General features: G+C 48.9%; 2 protein-coding genes across 2 annotated transcripts; one reads left to right on the plus strand and one right to left on the minus strand.

The window, feature by feature from the left end:
• Nucleotides 1–11: 11 nt before the first annotated feature.
• On the minus strand, nt 12–10,565 carry KLHL10 (kelch like family member 10). The gene is given in 5 exon segments (XM_008012691.3): nt 12–404; nt 614–763; nt 2,269–2,886; nt 6,006–6,495; nt 10,372–10,565. Coding segments are annotated over 5 exon segments (1,845 nt in total).
• A 1,621-nt stretch (nt 10,566–12,186) lies between these two features.
• Nucleotides 12,187–25,069, plus strand: NT5C3B (5'-nucleotidase, cytosolic IIIB). The gene is made up of 9 exons (XM_008012693.3): nt 12,187–12,282; nt 12,507–12,605; nt 13,190–13,259; nt 13,346–13,392; nt 16,659–16,744; nt 18,231–18,320; nt 20,648–20,810; nt 21,951–22,151; nt 24,605–25,069. Exons 1-9 carry the CDS (start codon nt 12,271–12,273, stop codon nt 24,737–24,739), a joined length of 903 nt encoding a protein of 300 aa, XP_008010884.1. The 5' UTR covers nt 12,187–12,270; the 3' UTR covers nt 24,740–25,069.
• The last annotated feature ends 1,556 nt before the right edge of the window (nt 25,070–26,625 follow it).

Raw genomic sequence — 26,625 nt, forward strand, 5'->3', positions numbered from 1 at the left:
TAGACTTTTTATTAGCTAAATGAAGAGGCTCATACAGGTAGGGTACTTGTCGAAGCAGAATATTTTACTTCATCTCGCAGTGCTAATCCTGGGAAGTTGTCCCGTCTAGCTGCATATTCCCCAACATTGGCCAGCCCTGGTACTACACAGCAGCTCAGAGCACTGCGGTATATGCTCATGTCGTGAGCATCATACCACTCATCGGTCTTTTCGTCATAGCACTCAACATTAAAGGTGGTGGTAAAACCGTTAAAGCCACCCACCACGAACAAGAGGTCGTCCACCACCTCGATGCCAAAATTGCTTCGAGGGTTAAACATAGTGGGGATTGTGCGCCAAGTGTTAGCCACAGGGCTGTACGCTTCTGCACTCCTAAGTCGATTAGCTCCGTCAAAGCCACCTACCTGTGGATAGCAAAAGAAACACGGTTGACTGCTAACTATTGATTCTGTCCACTGAGGAAGCCCTCGTTGGGGGTACCAGTGATTTCATAACTCCCTCTTCCATTGTCTTCCATGAAAAAAAGCTTTTCAAATACCAACAGTAGCATAAACCCATTTACTAATACAAATTCTAGGGGTAATGTGTTTTTTTTTTGTAGTAGTAAACTTACTGCATATACATGTTCTCCATAAGCAATCACGCCTATTCCACTCCTCCTGCTTCTCATGGGTGCTATGACTGTCCACTGATTACTTTCAGTGTTGTACACTTCCGCTGTAAACAGGCACTCGTTTCCATTAAACCCACCACATATGTAGACCTGTGTGAAGAGTTCCAAGATTATTAAAATTCCCACTCTAGGGAGTAGAAAGAAAGGATATGTGTGTGGTGGTAGTGGGCACTTAATTCCAGTCTGTACAATCTGAATTTCTTTTTTTTCATATGTGCATGCATTGCTTTTTATTTATTTATTTTTAGAGACGGAGTCTCGCTCTGTCACCCAGGCTGGAGTGCAGTTGCGCCAATCTCAGCTCACTCCACCACTCAGGTTCTAACAATTCTCCTGCCTTAGCATCCGGAATAGCTGGGACTACAGGCGCACACTGCCACGCCCTGCTGATTTTTTGTATTTCAGTAGAGTCGAGGTTTCCACCTTGTTGCCCAGCCTGGTCCCGAACTCCTGAGTTCAGGCAATCCACCCCCATCGACTTCCCAAAGTGCTAGGGTTACAGGCATGATATACTGCCGGCCTATTTTTATTTTTTGAGATGGAGTCTCGCTCTGTCGCCTGGGCTGGAGTGCAGTGGAGCTATCTCGGCTCACTGCAAACTCTGGCTCCTGAGTAGCTGGAATTACAAGTGCGCACCACCACACCTGGCTAATTTTTGTATTTTTACTGGAGAATACCATATTGGCCAGGCTGGTCTCAAACTCCTGACCTGAAGTGATCCGCCCACCTTGGCCTCCCAAAGTGCTGAGATTACAAACACGAGACACCAGGCCTGGCCACATTACTACCTTTTTTTTTTTTTTTTATGAGAGGGAGTCTTGCTCTGTCATCCAGGCTGGGGTGCAGTGGTGCAATCTCAACGCACTGCAACCTCCACCCACTGCAGCCTCCGCCTCCCGGGTTGAAGTGATTCTCCTGCCTCAGCCTCCTGAATAGCTGGGACTACAGGCGCCTGCCACCATGCCCAGCTAATTCTTTGTATTTTTAGTAGAGACAGGGTTTCACCATGTTGGCCAGGATGGTCTTGACTTCCTGACCTTGTGATCTGCCTGCCTCGACTTTCCGAAGTGCTGGGATTACAGGCGTGAGCCACGAGCCCAGCCTGCATTACTTTTTTTTTTCTTTTTTTGAGATGGAGTCTTGCACTGTCACCCGGGCTGGAGTGCAATGGTGCCATCTTGGCTCATTGCAATCCTCTGCCTCCTGGGTTCAAGCGATTCTCCTCCCTCAGCCTCCCGAGTAGCTGGGACTACAGGCGCCCGCCACCAGGCCCGGCTAATTTTTTGTATTTTTAGTAGAGACAGGCTTTCACTATGTTGGCCAGGCTAGTCTCGAACTCCTGACCTAGTGATCAGGAGCCTTAGCCTCCCAAAGTGCTAGGATTACAGGCATGAGCCACCGCACCCGGCCTCGCATTACTTTTTAATAAGCAAAATAAAAGACAGTTGCAACTAGTCACCTTGTCAATTGAAGAAAGAATGAGTACTCCAAGTGAATACTGCCACTTCGTCTTCCATCCACCCCAAAAAAGAGCAGTATCATTTCTTGGATTGTACTTTGTATCCACATCTTCCCCTCCCACCCTGGTCCTTTACCTTCCCATAGAGTGTTGTGGCGCTTGCATCACTCCTCTGTTCGTGCATGGGGGCGATGAGTGTCCATTGATTGGTCTCTGGCTCATAACGTTCAGCAGTGTTTAGACGCACATAGCCATCAAATCCTCCCATGGCATAAATAAAATTGCTGAGGACTGTCACACTGACATAGCAACGTCTGGAGTGCATCGGGGCCACCTGATGCCAAGTTTTCTTGACTGGGTCAAAACGCTTAACACTATTGAAATAGTCTACACTATCAAACCCCCCAATGATATACACATAGCCTTTCAAATAGGCTGCCCCATGGTAGGCACGGGGACTCTCTTCCTCACAAGTAACGTTCACCCATCTGTCTGCCCGAGCGTCATATGCCTCAATGGCATTGGTGGGGCTCCCACCACTCCAGCCACCAATTGCAAAGAGGATGGCATAGGGCAAGCGGGGTCTGGTGAGTGGGTTGGTGAAATCAGAATTAGAGGGTCCGTTCATGTTGAGGTCATACATGGCCTTTAGGGCATTAATGATGACTGGTTTGCATTCCTCACTGTCTTTGACATAGTCATTCATCTTAACATTGTTCATGAAGTACTCAGCATGCATTAGGGCCAGGCGAACCTAAGAAGCAAACGCAGAAAGTCATTCAGGTGATGTGAGGGTGCCAGGAAATCCCACATCCTTAACCCCCATGTTACAATCTGCCTTTGAATTGCTGGAAATATTTTGGTTTGTTTTTGAAATGTATAAGTCACAGTTTAAATAGTCAATTTTGAGGCTCACACCATAATCCCAGCACTTTGGGAGGCCGAGGCAGGCGAATCACTTGAGGCCAGGAGTTTGAGACCAGCCTGGCAACATAGCAAGACCGTCTCTACTAAAAATACAAAAATTGGGGCCAGGTGAGGTGGCTCACAGCCATAATCCCAGCACTTTGGGAGGCCAAGATGGGCGGATCACCTGAGGTCAGGAGTTCTAGACCAGCCTTGCCAACACGGCAAAACTCCATCTCTACTAAAAATACAAAAATTAGCTGAGCATGGTGTCACGTTCCTGTAATCCCAACTACTCAGGGAGCTGAGGCAAGAGAATCGCTTGAACCAGGGAGGCAAAGGTTGCAGTGAGCCAAGATCGCCCCACTGCACTCCAGCCTGGGCCACAGAGCGAGACTCCAACTCAAAAAAAAAAAAAAAAAAAAAATCAGTCGGGGTGCAGTGGCTCACACCGGTAATCCCAGCACTTTGGGAGGCCGAGGTGGGCGGATAACTTGAGGTCAGGCATTTGAGACCAGCCTGGCCAACATGGTGAAACCTCTGTCTCTACTAAAAATACAAAAATTAGCTGGGCGTGGTGGCAGGCACCTATAATCCCAGCTACTCAGGAGGCTGAGGCGGGAGACTCGCTTGAACTCGGGAGGTGGAGGTTGCAGTGAGCCGAGATCACACTACCACACTCCAGCCTGGGCAACAGAGCTAGACTCCATCTCAAAAAAAAGAAGGAAAAAAAATTAGCCAGGCATGGTGCCGCGTGCCTGTAGTCCCAGCTACTCTCGAGGCTAAGGCATGAGAATTGTTTGAACCCAGGAGGTGGAGGTTGCAGTGAGCTGTGATCACACCACAGCACTCCAGCCTGGGTGACAAGAGTGAGACTCTGTCTCAAAATAAATAGTCGTCGGCTGGGCGCAGTGGCTCACGCCTGTAGTCCCAACACTTTGGGAGGCCGAGGCCGGCAGATCATGAGGTCAGGAGATCAAGACCATCCTGGCTAACACGGTGAAACCCTGTCTCTACTAAAGATACAAAAAGTTAGCCGGGTGTGGTGGCAGGCATCTGTAGTCCCAGCTACTGGGGAGGCTGAGGCAGGAGAATGGTGTAGTGTGAACCCGGGAGGCAGAGGTTGCAGGGAGCTGAGATCGCATCACTGCACTCTAGCCTGGGCGACAGTGAGACTCCTTCTCAAAAATAAATAAATAAATAGTCATTTTGGGAAGGTGGTATATACATTTGGAAGCTGAGAATAAGCTAGATAGAAGGCACTTCAAGTGGCCACAGAGCAATCCCATTCCTTGGCCAATGGTCAGTACCATTAGACCAGGAAAAACCATGGTAATTGTTCAGTAATTGAGTATGTCTGTATATGTAAAATAATGCTGATTAGCACCAACTGACAACAATTGTGTGCAATACTCATGATTTGTTTTTCTGGTTTTTTGTTAATTTGAGACCGAGTCCCACTCTGTTGCCCAGCTGGAGTGCAGTGGTGTGATCTCAGCTCACTGCAGCCTCCGCCTCCTGGGTTCAAGTTATTCTCCTGCCTCAGCTTCCTAAGTAGCTAGGATTACAAGCATGCACCACCATACCCAGCTAATTTTTGTATTTTCAGTAGAGACAGTGTTCTGCTATGTTGGCCAGGCTGGTCTTGAACTCCTGACCTCAGATGATCCACCCGCCTCCACCTCCCAAAGTGCTAGGATTAAAGACATGAGCCACTGTGCCAGCCATGATTTGGTTTCTAATTCAGCTTCTACCTTGGGTATGGAGAAATTCATAGGAAGGAAAAAAGCTGAAAGGAATTTCAGCACTTTCGAATTTTTTTTTTTTTTTTTTTTTTGAGACAGGGTCTCGCTCTATTGCCCAGGCTGGCTTGCAGTGAGGCGATCACAGCACACTGCAGCCTTGACCTCCCAGGCTCAAGCAGTCCTCCCATTTCAGCCTCCCACCCAGTAGCTGCAACTGTAGGCATGCACCACCAAATCTGGTTAATTTTTTTTTTTTTTTTTTTTTTTTTTTTGAGACGAAGTCTCGCTCTGTCGCCCAGGCTGGAGTGCAGTGGCGTGATCTCAGCTTACTGCAAGCTCTGCCTCCCCGGTTCATGCCATTCTCCTGCCTCAGCTTCCCGAGTAGCTGGGACTACAGGCACCCGCCACCATACCCAGCTAATTTTTTGTATTTTTAGTAGAGATAGGGTTTCACCATGTTAGCCAGGATGGTCTCGATCTCCTGACCTCGTGATCTGCCTGTCTCAGCCTCCCAAAGTGGTGATTACAGGCATGAGCCACCACGCCCAGCCAGCCTGGTTAACTTTTAAATTTAAATTTTTTTTTTTTTTTGAGATGGAGTCTTGTTCTGTTGCCCTGGCTGGAGTGCAATAGCATGATCTTGGCTCACTGCAACCTCTGCCTCCCAGGTTCAAGTGATTCTCCTGCCTCAGCCTCCTGAGTAGCTGGGATTACAGGTGTGCACCACCACGCCCAGCTAATTTTTATATTTTTAGCAGAGACCGGGTTTCACCATGTTGGCCAGGCTGGTCACAAACTCCTGACCTCAGGTGATCCCTCCACCTCGGCCTCCCAAAGTGCTGGGATTACAGGCGTGAGCCACTGCACCTGGTCAAATTTTGTACTTTTAAATTTTTATAACCTGTGTTGTAAAGGCTGGCCTCAAACTCTGGGCTCAAGTGATTCTCCCACCTTGACCTCCCAAAGTGAGCCACCACACCCCTCCTAGAATTATTTTGAAGGCTCTCTTCTTCCCCCACCACCAGGAAGGATTTTGGTCAAAGAATATAACTTAGGTAAAAAGAACTAGTAATGCCAAGGGAAAAGAGTTGCAAAATTCCAGAGAATAGTAGATGCCTTCTATCTAAGGACATGTAAATACAGCCTTGGGATTTGTCATATGTCTGAATTTTGCTTTTAGGACAATCTCTCTGGGATAAATGAATCAAGAGTGAACACTGACCTTAGGAAGCAAAATTGAAATGTGCTGCTTTCTATTTTGGGGGTCATGAGAAATCCACTTTAAAATGGCCTCAAATACAGCATCTTCCTGTTTGACATTGAGCTCATCTTTCTCGATGATATCCTTAAGTTCAGTGACCGAGAGCTCTAAAAATTCTGCAGAGACTTTCACCATCTCCTCGAAGTTGTGCAGTATGAACATGTAGGCCTTCTGCCTCAGCTCAGGACAGTAGTAGTAGTCTGTGAACTTACAGATGCCGATACAATTATCCAAGCACAGCTCCGACTTGAGGAACTCGCAGCAACCCCTGACGATACCCATGATGTTAAACTGATCCGCGGCAGCAAGCAGTTTCTCCACATTGTCTGGTGTGATAGGCACGGTCCGGGTATATGCATACTCAATGATCAGCTTCATCATGTCGGGAGAAATGCCAGGGATGTTGTATACCTTCTTTTCAGTGTTGTTCCAGCCACTTGTAAACAAAGCTCTGGAAAAAAGAAAGAAACTGGCAGCCACGGAAATATTTCTCTCCTGTTAGGTGAGTACATTGGAAATGGCCTCAGGAAGCGGGGTGCAGGCATGTGCTATATACAGTGGACAAGAAGAATTTTGACTTTGGGGCCGGGCGCAGTGGCTCACGTCTGTAATCCCAGCACTTTGGGAGGTTGAGGCGGGTGGATCACGAGGTCAGGAGATCGAGACCATCCTGACTAACACGGTGAAACCCTGTCTCTAGTAAAAATACAAAAAATTAGCCGAGCGTGGTGGCAGGCGCCTATAGTCCCAGCTACTTGGAGGCTGAGGCGGGAGAACAGTGTGAACCTGGGAGGCGGAGTTTGCAGTGAGCCGAGATCGAGCCACTGCACTCCAGCCTGGGTGATAGAGCAAGACTCCATCTTGGTTGGGGGAAAAAAAAAGAACTTTGACTTTGGTTACTCTTACCTTGTGGATAGAGAAATTAAGATTTAGAACTGAGAGTAAGACCCAGGTCTCTTGGGCCAGGCGTGGTGGCTCACGCCTATAATCCCAGCATTTTGGGAGGCCGAAGCAGGTGGATCACGAGGTCAGGAGTTCAAGACGAGCCTGGCCAACATGGTGAAACCCTGTCTCTACCAAAAATACAAAAGTTAGCTGGGCGTGGTGGCACGTGCCTGTAGTCCCAGCGACTTGGGAGACTAAGGCACAAGAATCGCTTGAACCTGGGAGGCAGAGGTTGCAGTGAGCCAAGATCACGCCACTACACTCTAGCCTGGTGATAGCGTGAGACTCCATCTCAAAAAAAAAAAAAAAAAGTTTTGTTCATATAAGATGTGTGATTGGGATGGGGAGAGTCTCCCTATATTGCCCAGGCTGGTCTCGAACTCCTGGGCCCAAGTGATGCCCAGGATGATGATTTTATATGCATTTTACTTATTTAATTCCTATTTCCCCTTCTAGAGGGTAAACTTCATGAGAATAGGAATGTTTCTCTTTTTATTCATTGTTTTTTGTTTTCTATTTTTGAAACAAGGTGTTGCTGTATCACCCAGGGTAGAGTGCAATGGCATGATCTTGGCACACTGCAACCTCTGACTCCTGGGTGCAAGCAATTTTCCTGCCTCAGCCTCCTGAGTAGCTGGGATTATAGGTGTGCACCACCACACTCAACTAATTTTTGTATTTTTTAGTAGAGATGCAATTTCACCATGTTGGTCAGGCTGGTCTCTAACTCCTGACTTCAGGTGATCCACCTGCCTCGGCCTCCCAAAATGCTGGGATTACAGGCGTGAGCTACTGCATCTGGCCAGTTGTTTTCTTTTTTCAGTACCCAGAGTAGTGCTGTAACAAAATAGACATTCAATAATTTTTTTTTTTTTTTTTTTTTTTTTTTGAGATGGAGTTTCACTCTTTGTTGCAGTGGCATGATCTTGGCTCACTGCAACCTCTGCCTCCAAGGTTCAAGTGATTCTCCTGTCTCAGCCTCTCGAGTAGCTGGGTGGCATAGAGATGCATGCCACCACACCCAGCTAATCTTTGTATTTTTAGTAGAGACAGGGTTTCATCATATTGGTCAGGCTTGTCTTGAAGTCCTGACCTTAGGTGATCTGCCCACCTCGGCCTCCCAAAGTGCTGGGATTACACCGATGAGCCACTGTGCCTGGCCTTTGCTTCCTTTTTGTAAGAAGTTTAAGGAAATGTGGTCTTAGAGATCAAATTCTTCCGCTAGAGCAGGGGTCTGCAAACCTATGGACTCTGTCCAAATTTGGCCCACCTGCTGCCCACAAATTAAGAATGATTTTCACATTTTAAATGACTGGAGGAAAAAAATTTTTTTTTTTTTTTTTTTTGAGATGGAGTCTCGCTCTGTTGCCCAGGCTGGAGTGCAGTGGTGCCATCTCGGCTCACTGCAAGCTCCACCTCCCGGGTTCACGCCATTCACCTGAAGTCAGGAGTTCAAGACCAGCCTGGACAACATGTTGAAACCCCGTCTCAATTATAAATACAAAAAAATTAGCTGGGTGTGGTGGCAGGCATCTGTAACCCCAGCTACTCAGGAGACTGAGGCAGGAGAATTGCTTGAACTCAGGAGGCAGAGGTTGCAGTGAGCCGAGATCGCGCCGTTGTACTCCAGCCTGGGTGACAAGAACAAAACTCCATCTCAAAAAAAAAAAAAAGAAGAAAAAGAAAAATTAGCCAGATGTGGTGGCACACAGCTGTAATCCCAGATACTCGGGAGGCTGAGGCAGGAGAATCGCTTGAACCCGAGAGGTAGAGGTTGCAGTGAGCCGAGATTGTGCCACTGCACTCCAGCCTGGGTGACAGAGCAAGACTCCATCTCAAAAAATAAAAAATAAATTGTGGACTCTGCTCTAGGGTCTACATGAATGAGAAGTTTTAGCAACAGGTAGGATACATTGATCATATCTTCACTGGAATTGATTACTCAAACATTTTCAGCTCATGAACAAAATAGCCCTTCTACCTCCTGGGTTACAATGGTTTTAGCCCAAACTCCCTTTTCCTTCTGTTATTTCCCGGGTGTTTCCCCCTCATCCTCCTTCCCATCCCCTTAATCCTTGTTAATTTATCACCCTGTTTGAAAAGGTCTCTATTGGGATAGGAGTAGAGGGGGCTCCCTGAAGTAGCATTGTCATCTGAAATCCAGTAGGGATGTCCAACCTTCCCAAAGGTTGGTTTAGGTGAGAATCAAAGATGAAAGCCCACCAACAGTTAGTTGAAATCCAGTTGAAAAATCAGATCTTAAAGGCCGGGCGCGGTGGCTCACGCCTGTAATCCCAGCACTTTGGGAAGCCAAGGCAGGTGGATCACGAGATCAGGTGTTCCAGACCAGCCTGACCAACATGGTGAAACCCTGTCTCTACTAAAAATACAAAAATTAGCTGGGCATGGTGGTGGGAGCCTGTAATTCCAGCTACTTGGGAGACTGAGGCAGGAGAATCGCTTGAGCCTGGGAGGCAGAGATTGCAGTGAACTGAAATCACACCACTGCATTCCAGCCTAGGGGACAAAGCGAGACTCCATCTCAAAAAAAGAAAAATCAGATCTTGCCAGACGTGGTGGCTAATGCCTGTAATCCTAGCACTTTGGGAGGTCAAAACAGGCAGATCACCTGAGGTCAGGAGTTTGAGACCAGCCTGAGCAACATGGCAAAACCCTGTCTCTACTAAAGATACAAAAATTAGCCTGGCGTGGTGTCAGGCACCTGTAATCCCAGCTACTCAGGAAGCTGAGGTGGGAGCATGGATTGAACTGGGGAGGCAGAGGTTGCAGTGAGCTAAGATGGCGCCATTGCACTCCAGTCTAGGTAACAGAGTGAGACTTGTCTCAAAGAAAAAAAAAAAAACCAGAAAAATCAGAGAAAAAAGGCCCTGACCCTAGTCATGCTTCTTCAGAAGGCAAAGGAGCCAGGCAGGAGCTCCTGCCTGGACCACAGAGTTGGCCAGGCATGGTGGTAATCCCAGCACTTTGGGAGACTGAGGCAGGAGAATTGCTTTGGGCTAGGAGTTCAAGACCAGCCTGGGCAACATAGCGAGACTCCATCTCTATAGAACATTTCAAAAGTAGCTGGATATAGTGGCATGTGCCTGTAGACCTAGCTACTTGGGAGGCTGGGGTAGGGGGATCCTTTGAGCCCAGCAGTTCAAGGCTGCAGTGAGCTATGATTGTATCACTACACTTCAGCCTGGGTGAAAGAATGAGAGCTTATCTCTAAACAAATGTAAAAAAAAATTTTTTTAAGGAGCCCAGAGCTTTGACAGTGTCCCTAAAGTTAAGGTGGTGGGATGGGAACCAGAAAATGGGTCAAAGTGTCTCCAAATGAGCCCAATTACCCCTTTGGCTTAATTTGGCAACCCTGTTATACCTAAAGTAGGAACTGCAGCTACAGAGGATGTTCTTATGGGCACTGAACTCAAAGCCATTGACCTTGATGACCACGTCGCAGAGCTTGCCCTCTAGTCTAAGCTCGTTGAAGATCTCACAGGCCATCGCACTCATCTTCCTCTCCATGTGAGGCTGGTGGAAACGTGTGGAGGCCGCCGCGCTCTCCATCTCCATGGCACCCTGGGACAGCGGAGAGAGGCTGCTCTCCTAGGGTGGGGGGCCCCTTTAGCCAGCTGTCGCTTCTTTTCCCTACTACATCTTTCGTATAGGGTCTATCAGGCAACTCAAGTTCCAGAATCCTGGCCCTGCAGTGAGATCACGCAGGATTGTGCTCTCAGGTTCTGGAACTGCCTCCTGGACTTGTCCGCTTCCTTCTCCTCTCCCCTACCACCCCACTTAGGCTGAAAACCACCTCATGCCTCTTTCTGTGTCCTCGAACTCAGAACAGAACCGTGACCACTGAGTGTTTATTGATTCTATCCCTGGAGCATCCATCTACCTTCCACAGCCCAACACTTGGCTCCCTAGACACCGAACTCAAGGAAATCCAAGTCAGTTGAGGCTGAAGGGAGAAGTAAAGCTGATTAAATTTCTTTCTTAGGCCAGGTGTGGTGGCTCATGCCTGTAATCCCAGCATGAGGTGGGCAGATCACGAGGTCAAGAGATGGAGGCCATCCTGGCCAACATGGTGAAACCTCATCTCTACTAAAAACAGAAAAATTAGCTGGGCGTGGCGGCACCTGCCTGTAGTCCCAGCTAATCGGGAGGCTGAGGCAGGAGAATCGCTTAAACCCGGGAGGTGGAGGTTGCAGTGAGCTGAGATTGTGCCACTGCACTCCAGCCTGGTGACAGAGACTCCATCTTAAAAAAAAAAAAAAGAAAAGAAAAAATTAATTAATTAAATTCTTTCTTTTTTTAGAGACGGGTCTTGCTCTCTCACCCAGGCTGAAGTGCAGTGGTGTGATCATAGCTCACTACAGCCTCCACCTCCTGGGCTCAAGTGATCCTCCCACCTCAGCCTCCTGAGTAGCTGGGATTACAGGTGCTCCGCACCGTGCCCAGCTGACGCTGATTACATTTCAGAAAGCTGTCCCGGGTCTCCCAGTCCCCTGGATGGGTTAGTCACTCAGTTTCTTCTGGAATGAGGAATGGCCTAGTTAACAGAGCACCTGCTGGGTGATTAACATAATTCAGTTTATGGCTCCTTCATCTCTCCTCCCATCCAACCGTGTGGTTTTTCTGTTTTTGTTTCTGAGATAGGGTGTCATCTGTCGCCCAGGCTGGAGTGCAGTGATGCGATCTCGGCTCACTGGAGCCTGGACCTCCCGGGCTCAAGTGATCCTCCTGCCTCAGCCTCCCGAGTAGCTGGGACTACAGTTGCGCATCACCACGCCCGGCTAATTTTTGTATTTTTTGTAGAGACGGGGTTTCGTCATGTTGCCCAGGCTGGTCTCGAACTATTCGGCTCAAGCGATCCTGCCTCGGCCTCCCAAAGTCCTGGGATTACAGGCGCGAGCCACCGCGCCCAGCCCCAGCCATGTTTTTGTCACACAAACTTTCAGCCTGGAAATGACCACGCTTGGCAAGGCTTTTCCTCCACAAAGAGTGGCAGAACCCTACCTACCCACGTAACCCCAACACCCTGGGACCTTCACCCTGCTCTTCACAATAAATAGCACCCTCCTCCAATTTGCCTAGCGCACCGGGAAAGTCCACCCGGATCGTGGCCATCTCCGGGACCACACGATTCTCGGCCCCGCCCCCGGCCCCGCCCCCGGCCCCACCGCCCCCGCCGGGCTCCAGGCGGGAGGCGACGCCTGCGCAGTGCGGTCGCGGGGCTGTCGTTGTCCCCCGGGCCACCGACCGGGCCTCGAACGGGATGGCGGAGGAGGTGAGGAGGGAGGAAGCGTCCGGAGTGGGGCGGGCCCGGACTCCGACCCCCGGGGCGCTCCGAGCCCCCCAGCGGGTCACCGAGGCACCACCGATCCACCCAGGCCAGTAGCCGCCCCATTGCGCACCCCGGCCCAGCCTCACAAGCGCGCCCGAGCGAGCCCCGGGCTCCCCTCGGACCCAGCGCGGCGCGGGGGTCAGTGGTTCTCTCGGGTCTCGGGACAGGTGAGCACCCTGATGAAGGCCACGGTCCTGATGCGGCAGCCTGGGCGGGTGCAGGAGATCGTGGGCGTCCTCCGCAAGGGCGGCGGAGAGAGGTTACAGGTACCTCGGAGGCGGGCGGGGGCCGGCAGGGCTGGGGGCGGCTGGGGAGGCTTCCAGCCCATTGGGTCTTCCCGCTTTGCTGTGCCGCGGACCCCTGCTAGCTCCCCACCCTAAGAAATGGCCGGGAACTTGAAGGAGAGCGGGTTGGTTCCCCTGTCCTGAATCCCAGATTTCAGATTTCTCAATATGGTCATGCTGCTTCCTCTAATTGGACAGAAGGCGCCCCACACCAGTACCTGGGGCCTTATCCTCCCCAAGCCAGCGGCTCTCCAGTAAGTTGAAGATGTCCAGATGGGCCGTAATGGTAGAGATCTCTTAGGAAGGACCTGAAATTGAAGGAGTCAGAGGGATCCTGAGTATTTCACCCTCGCCCCTACACTAGGAGACTGCGTTTTCCTCAGGGTTAACGGGTACTAATTAAGATCACTTCCCCTCTAAACCTCTGTGTCACTCAGTAACTCCTCCACCGCTTTGCCTACCATCCTCGCCACTGAGCTGTTTTGATTTCCATAATCATCCTCTGGCTGAGGCAGGGCCACACTAGAAGGTGCCTATTTAGGCATCATCTCTCTTTTGCCTTACAGGTGATTTCTGATTTTGACATGACCTTGAGCAGGTTTGCATATAATGGAAAGCGATGTCCTTCTTCTTACAGTAAGTCACATTCTAGCTTGCCTTGTTGGGCTTGACAAGATGATGGGTTCTAAGGGACAAGTAAAAGGAGTTTTCTCTTTTTCCAGATATTTTGGATAATAGCAAGATCATCAGTGAGGAGTGTCGGAAAGAGGTGGGTTGCTCCCGTCCTTTGCTCAGAAATGGTTGTCATATGCTACTTCAAATGGTTCCTGATTGGAACCAAAGGTTCCTGTATAGAGACCTTAGAAAATTAAGTTTTAAAAATTTGTTGTTTTGCTAAGGAGGATCTAGTTTTAATACATTAAGACAGCTTTTCCTTACTGGCCAGGACATATGATGATTAATGGTTGGAACTAAACATTATACTTAGAGTTGGCTATAGAGTTTACAAGAGATTTGAACGTTATGGAGGTTCAACAACTTACCCAGGATCATACAGCCAAATAGCAGAGCTTGTTTGTTTGTTTGTTTTGAGACAGAGTCTCACTCTATCACCCAGGCTGGAGTGCAGTGGCTTGATCATTACTCAAGCTCGAGCGATCCTCCTGCCTTAGCCTACCAAGTAGCTGGAACTACAGGCATGTGCCGTTACACCAGCTAATTTTAAAAATTTTTTATAGAGATGGGGTCTCACTATGTTGCCTAGGTTGGTCTTGAACTCCTGAACTCAAGCAATCCTCCTGCCTCAGCCTCCCCAAAGTGTTGGGCTTATAGGCATGAGCTACCGCACCTGGCCTTTTTAAAAGAAAATTTATATTCTTCTGTTGGGTTCTAGTGTGTGTCTGTGTGTGTGTGTACACATATATGTGTGTGTGTGTGTGTGTGTGTATATATATATATATAGTTTTGTGGTTTTTTTGTTTTTTTTTTTTTGAGACAGAGTCTTGCTCTATCGCCCAGGCTGGAGTGGCATAGTCTCAGCTCACTGCAACCTGGGTTCAAGCAATTCTCATGCCTCAGCCTCTCAAGTAGTAGCTGGGATTAGGGGCATGCACCACCATGCCCGGCTAATTTTTATATTTTTAGTAGAGATGGGCTTTCGCCATGTTGGCCAGACTGGTCTCAAACTCCTGGCCTCAAGGGATCTGCCCACCTTGACCTCCCAAAATGCTAGGATTACAGGCCTGGGCCATCACATCCAGCCGAGTTCTAGTATATTTTTATTTTTATTTATTTATTTATTTATTTATTTTTGAGATGGAGTTTCGCGCTTGTTGCCTAGGCTGGAGTGCAATGGTGCAGTCTCAGCTCACTGCAAGCTCCTCCTCCCGGGTTCAAGCAATTCTCCTGCCTCAGCCTCCCGAGTAGCTGGGATTACCGGCATGCACCACCATGCCCAGCTAATTTTTGTAGTTTTAGTAGAGACGGGGTTTCACCATGTTGGCCAGTCCGGTCTTGAACTCCCGACCTCAGGTGATCTGCCCGCCCGCGTTGGCCTCCCAAAGTGCTGGGATTACAGGCGTAAGCTATCTTGCTCAGCCTAATTTTTAGAAAAATGTTCTCACTCCAAAAAAACACATACATTGAGAATCTTAATACATTTGAGGAGTTTTCTGCCTTTGTTACTATGTCAGCTTTGCATTTAATCTTCTTTTGGACAGATAGACAGGGATTCCATTTGATCTTGTAATGTTCCTGAGAATCACTCATGAATTAAAATTCTTTACTTGGTCAATTCTCATTTTTACTGGGCACTGTTATTGACTGGCTCTGTGTGACACATGATCCCTGGAACAGCTCCTTTAGAGTGTCAAAGTCTTGGCACATAGAAGGAAACCTTAGAGGAAACACATGTAGATGCTGTGCATTCACATGATATTGACACTTTGACGGAATTGTCCACCAACATGCTGTGTCCCAAAGTACAGTCTTCTAGTTAAATTTCATTTTTTTTTTTTGGCCATATCTGTGTATCACCTTTACTAGATCTTTCTCTAAATTGGCCTGCTTTTAAAAATTGTAATTAACTTATAAAGAAACAGGCCGGGTGTGGTGGTTCACGCCTGTAATCCCAGCATTTCTGGGAGGCCGAGGCGGGCAGATCGGTTGAGGTCAGGAGATCGAGACTAGCCTGGACAACATGGCGAAACCCTGTCTCTATGAAAAATACAAAAAATTAGCTGGGAGTAGTGGTACATGCCTATAATCCCAGCTACTTGGAAAGCTGAGGCAGGAGAATAGCTTGAACCTGCGAGGCAGAAATTGCAGGGAGCCGAGATCGCGCTCCAGCCTAGGCAACAGACAGAACCAGATTCTGTCTCAAAAAAAAAAGAGCCCGGCGCGGTGGCTCACTTCTGTAATCCCAGCACTCTGGGAGGCCGAGGCAAGTGGATCATGGGGTCAGGAGTTTGAGACCAGACTGGCCAACCTGGTGAAACCTCGTCTCTACTAAAAATACAAAAATTAGCTGGGCACGGTGGCACATGCCTGTAGTCCCAGCTACTCGGGAGGCTGAGGCAGAAGAATTGCTTGAACCCGGGAAGCGGAGGTTGCAGTGAGCTGAGATTGCGCCCCTGCACTCCAGCCTGGGTGACAGAGTGAGATTTCGTCTCAAAAAAAAAAAAAAAAAAAATTCTACATGAAAATGAATCCAAAACTACTGAGTTGAAAAGCACTTCTCCATGAATTCCCTAAAGTTATCTTACCTATCACCTGAGAAAGTGGACCACATTCTGCAAAACACAGCATTAAGTAAGTTCTTACTGGTTAAGCCCTGACGATTCAGCTAATTAATACCAGCAAAAAAAATCTTAGTACCCTTCTTCTCTGATAGTAAAATTTCATAGTGCTGACTTTTAGACCTCACTCTCAGGGTGAGTGCAAAGGAATGACCAGCTCTGTGGGTCCAGGTGCTCCCTGGACTTCACCAAATAGATAAAAATGTAAGTGTATTGAGCAATTATGTTGGAAGATAAGAAGAGAAGAGAAACTTAGGTCTTATAAACGACACGTCCCCAAAGGAAAACTTGAAGAAAATTTCATGTAACACTCTCTTAAATGAAGTTGCATCTTCTTTTTTTTTGAGACACGGTTTTACTCTGTGGCCCAGGCTGGAGTGCAGAGGTATGGTATCGTCTTGGCTCACTGCAGCCTCCGCCTCTTGTGTTCGAACGATTCTCATTCTTCAGTCTCTTGAGTAGTTGGGATTAAAGGCATGTGCCACTACACCCGCTAATTTTTGTATTTTTTAGTAGAGACAGGGTTTCACCATGTTGGCCAGGCTGGACTCAAACTCCTGACCTCAAGTGATCCACCTACCTTGGCCTCCTAAAGCACTGGGATTGCAGATGTGAGCCACCGCCTCTGGCCATGAAGTTGCCTCTTCTAGGTGACTTTTTTCTCATACTAAGCTGTAGGACTTGACAGGGAAGAACTTGTTATAGACTAATGGCCTTTCTCCCCATTTGGATATCCCAGCTCACAGCGCTCCTTCACCACTATTACCCAATTGAGATCGACCCACACCGGACCATCAAGGAGAAGCTACCTCATATGGTGGAATGGTGAGTGATGGTGGTGGAGAAAAGCTTCTGGGCCCTTGAGATGGAGTAGGCTGGGAGGGGCGTAGTTTTCCAGACCTTTGATGAGATGACAGACTCCCTTACTTTACTGAGGGCTTAATTTAATGCTATTAGTCCAGCTATTGGAACAAACTTTTCAGATGAACCCGGGGCTTTTTGTGCCTGCTGCTGGAGTGGAGACCCTCAGAAAATCCTTGGAATAAGTTAAAGACAGTTGGTGTCGGGGAATAAGTGCTTTGCGGAAGTGACTCTTAGTCTGTTTTGTGCTGCTGTCACGGAATAACAGACTAGGTAATTTATATATTTTTTCTATTTTTTGAGACAGGGTCTTGCTCTGTTGCCCAGGCTGGAGTCCAGTGGCATGATCGTGGCTCCCTGTAGCTTCGACCACCTGGGCTGAAGCGATTCTCCCACTTCAGCTTGTGCCACCGTGCCTGGCTCATTTTTTCTATTTTTAGTAGAGATGGGGTCTCACCATGTTACCCAGGCTATTTTCAACTCCTAAGCGCAAGCGATCCTCCCACTTTGGCCTCCCAAAATCCTGGGGTTACAGGCGTGAGCCACTGCACCCAGCCTAGACTGGGTAATGTATAATGAATAGCAATTTATTGGCACACAGTTCTGGAAGCAGGGAAGTCCAGTATCAAAGGACTGGCTGGCATTTGGTGAGGGCCTTCTTCTTGCTGCATTATCTCATTGTGGAAGGGAAAGAGGGTGGGGGAGAGAGAAAGAGAAAGAGAGGAGTTCTTTTTATAAGGAATCTGTGATAATGACATTAATCCATTCATGAGGATGGTGCCCCCGTGACACCTCCCATTAGGCCCCATCTCTCAACACCTCCACATTGGGGATCAAGTTTCCAACACATTCAAACCACAGCAACCCTCATCACTGGACAGAGCCCCAGTTCTCCAGATAGACTGGTCGCGGAGGAAGGAACTCAGAAGAGCGCCAGCCCCAGCAGCCAGCTTGCCCGGCACTTATCTCTGTTGGGTTGCTTTCTCATCCTCTTCCCTTCTTTTTTTTTTTATTTTTTTTTTGAGATGGAGTCTCACTCTGTCACCCAGGCTGGAGTACAGTGGCCCAGTCTCGGCTCACTGCAACTTCCCCCTCCTGGGTTCAAGTGATTCTCTAGCCTCAGCCTCCCGAGTACCTGGTACTACGGGCACCTGCCACCACATCCAGCTAATTTTTGTATTTTTAGCAGAGATGGGGTTTCGCCATGTTGGCCAGGCTGGTCTCGATCTCCTGATCTCAGGTGATCCACCCGCCTTGACCTCCCAAAGTGCTGGGATTACAGGCATGAGCCACCGTGCCTGGCCACCGTCTTCCTTTTAAAGGAAGCTAATGTAAGGATGAGGCCTCTGTCGGCAATGCTGTCAGAGGGCACTTGGCTCTTTAAAGGGAAAGGAGGAATTATTTACTTGAGTGATTTGAATTTGGGGTTTTCTGGGGTGTCTGTTTCTAGGTGGACCAAAGCGCACAACCTCCTGTGTCAGCAGAAGATTCAGAAGTTTCAGATAGCCCAGGTGGTTAGAGAGTCCAATGCAATGCTCAGGTAAGCGTCTTGCTCTGGAAAACATTTCTATCAGACTATTTAAAAGTGTTTTCTTCAAAAAAAAAAAAAAGAGGCAGGGGAAGAGTAGAGAGGAGTTAGTTGCTTAAAGGACCGGAAGGGACATGGCACTATGAACAACTGATGTGATACAGCTAAAGAATGTCTTACCCTTGCTAGGAAACAGTCAGCAGGTAGTGGATGTAGTACCAAATGGCAGGGCACCATCTCTGAGAACAAACCAAGTCTAGCTCATCTTTCTTTCTTTCTTTTTTTTTTTTTTTTTTGAGACGGAGTCTCGCTCTGTCGCCCAGGCTGGAGTGCAGTGGCGCAATCTCGGCTCACTGCAAGCTCCGCCTCCCGGGTTCACGCCATTCTCCTACCTCAGCCTCCCGAGTAGCTGGGACTACAGGCGCCCGCCACTGCGCCCGGCTAATTTTTTTCTATTTTTTAGTAGAGACGGGGTTTCACCATGGTCTCGATCTCCTGACCTTGTGATCCGCCCGCCTCGGCCTCCCAAAGTGCTGGGATTACAGGCGTGAGCCACCGTGCCCGGCCATCTTTCTTTCTTGCTTGCTTGCTTGCTTGCTTGCTTGCTTGCTTGCTTGCTTGCTTTCTTGCTTTCTTTCCTTTCTTTCCCTTTCTTTCCCTTTCTTTCACTCTCCTCTCCTCTCCCCTCTCCTCCCCTCTCCTCCCCTCCCCTCCCCTCCCCTCTCCTTTTCTTTTTTCTTTCACGGAATCTCACTCTGTCGCCAGGCTGGAGTGCAGTGGCACGATCTCAGCTCACTGCAACCTCCACCTCCTGGGTTCAAGCGATTCTCCTGCCTTAGCCTCCCGAGTAGCTGGGAGTACAGGTGCCCACCACCACGCCATGCTAATTTTTGTATTTTTAGTAGAGACAGGGTTTCACCATGTTGGCCAGATGGTCTCAATCTCTTGACCTTGTGATCCGCCCGTCTCGGCCTCCCAAAGTGCTGGGATTACAGGCGTGAGCCACCGCACCCCACCAAGTCTAGCTCATTTTTCACAATGGTGAAAGACTTTTGGGGTCCCTCTGGTGACTGGTGTTCATGGCAACTGGGAGTTGGCTAGGCTGGGACGCTTGATCATTGGCGGCCTTCACTGAACAGCTGTCTCTGCTGGAGATTTCTTTCCTGGAGGAGGGACCAGGGCTCATAAAGGAAGGAGTGACATGGGTGCCTGCCCTCAAGGGTTGTGCCTCCTAACTGAGGAGATTGGCTAGCTCCTCAAAAGTCAAGACAGTGGAGACCTCTGCTGACCCAGTAAGTGCCGGGGTGGGAGTGGGTGTGCCCTAGTGAAGGTGCCCAGGTCAGCTGCCTGGTTGTATTGACAGCAACAGAAAACATATGCCTACCTTCTGCCACAGCAGCATCTCTCCCAGGTATGTACCCCAGAGAAATGAGGGCATGTAGCCACTATAAGATATGCACAGGGTATTCGTGGTAGCTGTATCCATAACAGCTGAAATCTGGAAATCTCTCAACTGTCTATCAAGAAGAAGCTGGGTAGATAAATTGTGGCATATCTATATGGTGGAATAATGCTGAATAGCAGTGACAGAGAATAAACTAATTACATGCAAAATACAAATAAACTACATAGCATTATACTGAACAAAATAAGCCAGGCACAAAAGAGTACATTGTGTATGAGTCCATTTATATGAAGTTCAAGGACAGGCAAAGCTAATCAATGGGAGGGATGATATTGACTGGGAGAGATCACGAGGGAGCCTCAAGCTAGTTAGTAACATGGGTGTATACGTATGGCAAAGTTAACTGAGCCGAACACTTAGGATTAGCACCCTTTAGCCACTTATTGAATATATCGTATGCTCTATTTTATTTTATTTTTATTTTATTTATTTATTTTTTGAGCTGGAGTCTCATTCTCTTGCCCAGGCTGTAGTGCAATGGCGTGATCTTGCCTCACGCCTGTAATCCCAGCACTTTCGGAGGCCAGGATGGATGGGTTGCTTGAGCCCAGGAGTTCAAGACCAGCCTGGGCAACATAGGAAAACTCCATGTTTACAAAACGTAAAAAAATTAGCCAGGTGTGGTGGCGCACACCTGTGGTCTCAGCTACTTGGGAGGTTGAGGTGGGTGGATCACCTGAACCCAGGAGGTTGAGGTCACAGTGAACTGTGATTGTGCCACTGCACTCCGGGCTGGGCAACAGAGCAAGACCCTGTCTCACAAAAAAAAAAAACAAAAACAAACAAACAACAAAAAAACACAAATAACCCAAGTAGGAAACAAAGAACAGCAGCGGAGTCAGTGCCATTTCAGAATTCCTCCATCTCTTTTCAGGGAGGGATACAAGACCTTCTTCAACACACTCTACCATAACAACATTCCCCTTTTCATCTTTTCTGCGGGCATTGGTGATATCCTGGAAGAAATTATCCGACAGATGAAAGTTTTCCACCCCAACATCCACATTGTGTCTAACTACATGGATTTTAATGAAGATGTGAGCCAAATCTTGTTTGGGCTGGGAAAGGACGAGGGGTGGGGACCACCAGCCAGGGCGGTTAACTCTGCATGAACCCTAACCTGGGGAAGAAGGGGAGGTAAGCCACACTGGCTTCTTCACCCTCTTGCAGTTGTTTATGGGTTACTTTTTGGCCAGGCGCTGTGGCTCAGACCTGTATTCCCAGCACTTTGGGAGGCCGAGGCAGGCAGATCACTTGAGGTCAGGAGTTTGAGAGCAGCCTGGCCAACATGGTGAAACTCCGTTTCTACTAAAAATACAAAAATAAGCCGGGCGTGGAGGTGTGCAGCTGTAATCCCAGCTACTTGGGAGGCTGAGGCAGGAGAATCGCCTGAACCCAGGAGGCAGAGGTTGCAGTGAGCCAAGATCGTACCACTGCACTCCAGCCTGGGCAACAGAGCAAGACTGTGTTCAGAAAAAAACAAAAACAAAAAAACTTTCAAAGGATCCTCTCTCTTTGGTGTTTGCCTGACAGTCAACTCTCTGCCCTGGGGTACCTAATTTATGGGCCTGCCCTGCCCCATGTCACTGTCATGTGTTATGTGCCATCCTGGGTCCTGCAGGGCATGGGCGTTGATTTGTTTTTCCCAAGCCGGAGGTGGGCTGCTCCAGCTCATCCACGTTCTGACTCTTTTCCCCATAAAACTGACAGTTGGAATTTTCATCACGTTGACCTGCAGGGAGGAGGTGGCCCGCAGCTGAGCATTAGCACTCGTGTAACCTGAGCGGCATTTGTATCACAGCTTCGTGCATCCACGAACAGATGATCTGCGATATTGGGTGGCTCCTGTTCATTTAAACTAGGAGTTACCTCTGTCGTCAATATTTAGGCTTTGTGGGCCGTGGCATCACTGTTGCAACTGCCCAACTTTGCCTTTATAGTACAAAAAAGCAGCCATAGGCATCATGTAAACAAAGGAGTTTGGCTGTATCCCAATACAGCTTTATTTACAAAAGCAGGCCAAGTCTGGCCCAGGGGCCCTAGTTTAGGCTACAGTGAAGTTTTGGCATTATCTATCACTTTTGGGATTCCCTTTTCTCTGTGACAGAGACAGTGGAGAGCTGATGCCACATGGGTCCCTGCGGCCCTTCCATCTGTCTCTTGTCTTCGTTATTTAGGGTTTTCTCCAGGGATTTAAGGGCCAGCTCATACACACATACAACAAGAACAGCTCCGTGTGTGAGAACTCTGGTTACTTCCAGCAACTTGAGGGCAAAACCAATGTCATCCTGCTGGGAGACTCCATTGGGGACCTCACCATGGCCGATGGGGTTCCTGGTGTGCAGAACATTCTCAAGATTGGCTTCCTGAATGACAAGGTGGGTAGAGGACCAGGGCTGCTTCTCTTCATGGCTTTCTTCTCTTTGAATGCCCGTTAACAAATGCCTTTGAACACTTTGAACACATTCTTTTTTTTTTTTTTTTTTTCGAGACAGAGTCTCGCTGTGTCACCCAGGCTAGAGTGCAGTGGCGTAATCTTGGCTTACTGCAACTTCCACCTCCCAGGTTCAAGTGATTCTTCTGCCTCAGCCTCCTGAGTAGCTGAGACTATAGGTGCGCGCCACCATGCCTGACTCATTTTTGTATTTTTACTAGCAATGGGATTTCACCATGTTGGCCATGGCTGGTCTTGAACTCCTGACCTCAAGTGATTCGCCCACCTTCACCTCCCAGAGTGCTGGGATTACATGCGTGAGCCACTGCACCCAGCCACCTTTGAACACCTATATGCTAGACACTAGGTAAAATATTATGGGCACAGAAGGAAGCTGTATTCTCTTGGAGCACATAATCTCGTAGGAAACAGAAACCCAGTGATTACAGCTTTGTCTTACCACATGACCTTACAGGCGTTCAGAGAGAGGATCAGGCCGGGCATGGGATCCTAGCCTCAGTTTACTGATTGTGCACTGCACTGTCACTCCTCTCAGCATTTCATGGATATTAATTCATTTGATTTTTATAACCCCTTAAGGTAGTGACTGTTATCCTCATTTTACAGATGAGGAAACTGAGGCCTGGGGTTAAGTAACTTGCCTAAGATGATAGAGTTCAGGAAACAGTCCTCCTACATCCTACTGGAAGGCATGATTGAGATGGGAGATGTTGGTATTGAGGACATGGGTTTTTTTTTATTTTTTATTTGTTTTGAGACAGAGTCTCGCTCTGTCGCCCAAGCTGGAGTGCAGTGACGAAATCTTGGCTCACTGCAACCTCCACCTCCTGGGTTCAAGTGATTCTCCTGCCTCAGCCTCCCAAGTAGCTGGGATTACAGGTGCCCGCCACCATGCCCAACTTAATTTTTGTGTTTTTAGTATAGACAGGGTTTCAGCATGTTGGCCAAACTGGTCTTGAACTCCTGACCTTGAACTCCTGGCCTCCCAAAGTGCTAGGATTACAGGTGTGAGCCACTGTGCCCAGCTGAGGACATGGGTTTATAATTTAGAGAAGAAAAGTAACAAGAACAGATCAGGGACTGATGGGGGTGAAAGCAGCATTGTCATAAAGGGGCTCAAATACGGGGTGAAGCCAAGCAGCTGCCAGGGTGCCTCCCCACAGCCTGCAGGCACCGGAGCCCACCAGAATGCTCAGGCCGGATGAAACTGGGTCCTGTTGAGCGTGGTGGCTCACGCCTGTAATCCCAGTACTTTGGGAGGCTGAGGCAGGCAGATCATGAGGTCAGGAGTTCAAGACCAGCCTGACCAACATGGAGAAACCCCGTCTCTACTAAAAATACACAATTAACCGGGTGTGGTGGTGATGCCTGTAATCCCAACTACTCGGGAGCCTGAGGCAGGAGAATCGCTGGAACCCAGAGGTGGAGGCTGCAGTGAGCTGAGATGGTGCTGCTGCACTCCAGCTTTGGTGACAGAGTGAGACTCCGTCTCAAAAAAACTAACAAAAAAACTGGGTCCTGGTCGGGTACAGTGGCTCATGCCTGTAACTCCCCCCCAGTTTTGGGAGGCCAAGGCAGGGGGATCATTTGAGGCCAGAGTTCGAGGCCAGCCTGGGCAACATAATGAGACCCTGTCTCAACAACAACACAAATTAGCTGGTGTGGTGAGCATGCCTGTAGTTCTAGCTGCGCAGGAGGCTGAGGCAGGAAGATCACTTGAGTCCCGGAGGTCAAAGCTGCAGTGAGCCAAGGTTATGCCACTACACTTCAGCCTATGTAGCAGAGTCAGACCGTATCTCAAAAAGAAAGAAAGAAATAAAGAAATTCAATCCAGATGAATTAGAGGCAACATCTGTTTTTTTTTGTTTGTTTGTTTTTTGAGACAAGGCCTCACTCTGTCACCTAGGCTGGAGTGTCATGGCTCAGTCTTGGCTCACTGTAGCCTTAATTTCCTGGGCTCAAGTGATCCTCCTGCCTCAGCCTCCCAAGTAGCTGGGACTACAGGTACCCACCCCCATGCCCAGCCAATTTTTGTAGAGATGGGGTTTTGCCATGTTGCCTGGGTTGGTCTCAAACTCTTGGGCTCAGATGGTCCTTCTACCTCAGCCTCCCAAAGTGGCAACATCTGGTTTTTTGTTTTTATTCCTTGTTACTATCCTTTGGTATTGACCCAAGGGTTCATTGTGATAGCCCATGCCCATCCCTCATCTGTCTCCAAAGGGTAGTTCTGGTAACCTTTAACTCCTCTGGCTCTCAAAAGGGAGCTGGGAGTTGCTGCTTGAATGCTCTCCTCCCCAGCCCCAGGGGCTTTGAGAGTGAGCTATGGAGGGTGGGGCATTTGGGGACCCTCAGGCTTCTTATTCTCACTCCGGGCAGGTGGAGGAGCGGCGGGAGCGCTACATGGACTCCTATGACATCGTGCTGGAGAAGGACGAGACTCTGGATGTGGTCAATGGGCTGCTGCAGCACATCCTGTGCCAGGGGGACCAGCTGGAGATGCAAGGCCCCTGAGGGCACAGGCTTCAGCCCGACCTGCAGGCCGTGGTGAGGAGTCCGCTCCCCCATGGACACAGAGCAGAGGCCAGGGTGGCCAGCAACGGCTGGGTCCTTCCATACCCCTCCGTCCTTTCCCTGAGCACCTTCATCACCAGAGGCTTGAAGGAGCCCCGCCATGTGGCAGGGCACAAGCACTGTTCCTGGTGAACCTTGGACCACAGCATGTCAGTGCTCTAGGGATTGTCTATTCCAGGGATTTTTTTCAACACTTTTAAAAATGGGAAGTTGTTCTTCAAACAAATATAATGTGTGAAACAGATCAAAATTTTTAAAATGAAAAAAACAGCTGTTCTGATTCAGGGGATGTGGGTGGGGGTAGAACCTGGACCTCTTGGCCCTGGGGGCACAAGTGATGCTTCTAGGAACACAGTTTGGGAACCACCACAAATTGGCCTGGGACCCCATCCGAGCACAGCCTGATTGTGTCTGGTTCAGGGTGGGGTTGAAAGGGTATTTTCTAGCCTACAGTGGTTTGACTTTATTCTGATTCAGCCATCAAACTTGAAATTCATTTGGGATCGGTGGGGTTGAGGCAACCCTGTCTGAGAGCCCCCTCTTTGGGGATCCCTGAGGGGATGCATTCGGGTGTGGGTATCCCCCTATGCCCTAGGCTCTCCTTTCACCTCTTCTGGGTCAGGGCCACCAAAGTGGATGACCTGAAAAGGAGAATTTAGAGCAGGGACCTGAGGGTCCCAAGGTGAAAGAAGTGATGTGTGCACTGTGGTCTTGCATTCTTGGGCTGACCCTGAAGAGCCAGTTCAGCATTGTCTTAGCTTTAGAGGAAATCACCGGCACCTTTCCTGCAATGTTTGACTAGCTGTTGGAAAGTTCTGTTATTCTGCAGATGTGAACCGGGAGGTAATACAGACGTTACTGAAGGCCTGCGGTGTGCCAGGTGCCGCTATGGGCATTTGGGTGTCTGCCAGTTGACCCTCACAATGACCCCACAAGTAGGTGCAGCTCTTCCTGCTTCCAGATGGCTCGGGCAGGATGGGTAACTTGCCCAAACTCCGTAGCTAGGAGCTGGAGCCAGGATTTGAACGTTCCTGACCAAAGCCCATGCCTTTGGCTGCATTTCCCTGCTTCAGGCCTGTTCCATTTGGTTTTGGGAGGAGGGAGTGGTCACCATCTGAGACTGGGTCAGTAACCACTTCCAGACTTTAATCAAGAAGCTTTCTTGGCCAGCGCAGTGGCTCACACCCGTAATCCCAGCACTCTGGGAGGCCAGGGTGGTGGATCACTTGCCATCAGGAGTTTGAGACTAGCCTGGCCAACATGGTAAGACCGTCTCTGCTAAAAATACAAAAATAAGCCGGGTGTGGTGGCGCGTGCCTGTAATCCCAGCTACTCAGGTGGCTGAAGCAGGGGAATCACTTGAACCCGGGAGGCGGAGGTTGCAGTGAGCTGAGATCATACCACTGCACTCCACCCTGGGTGACAGAGTGAGACCCTGTCTCGAAAAAAAACACTTCAATCAAGGAGCTTTCTGGATGCTTTGGGACCAGAGAATGTCAGTTACTGCCCATGGGGAGCAGTCATGTCTCTTAGGGGACCCTGGGCAAGAAGTGCCGATGGAGGCAGTTTGCTGTGTGAGTCCGGTCCTGTCATTTTCTCTCCTAAGTCCCCACCCCGTCCCCTGAATGCCTGGCGAGGACAGATGGCCTGGTTGGTGGCTGAAGTCCTCTTGCAAGACACTGTGGAGATCTGAACTCGGTTACCTTTCCCCTAGCAAGAGGGTGGACAGGTGGTAACAGGTAGTGGCCAGGAGCAGGGAGAGATGGGAATATCGTAGTATTGGAAATGATCTATGGAAAAGGATAATCTGACTTGCGCGGTTTAAT

Source organism: Chlorocebus sabaeus, chromosome 16 (genome assembly GCF_047675955.1).
Source record: "Chlorocebus sabaeus isolate Y175 chromosome 16, mChlSab1.0.hap1, whole genome shotgun sequence".
In the NCBI taxonomy this organism is placed as follows: domain Eukaryota; kingdom Metazoa; phylum Chordata; class Mammalia; order Primates; family Cercopithecidae; genus Chlorocebus; species Chlorocebus sabaeus.

Excerpts from the sequence above, each read along its gene's own strand:
- NT5C3B (XM_008012693.3), top strand. Across the intron at positions 13,393-16,658 it reads GTGAGGAGTGTCGGAAAGAG|CTCACAGCGCTCCTTCACCA; the intron begins GTGGGTTGCTCC and ends TGGATATCCCAG. Across the intron at positions 20,811-21,950 it reads ACATGGATTTTAATGAAGAT|GGTTTTCTCCAGGGATTTAA; the intron begins GTGAGCCAAATC and ends TTCGTTATTTAG.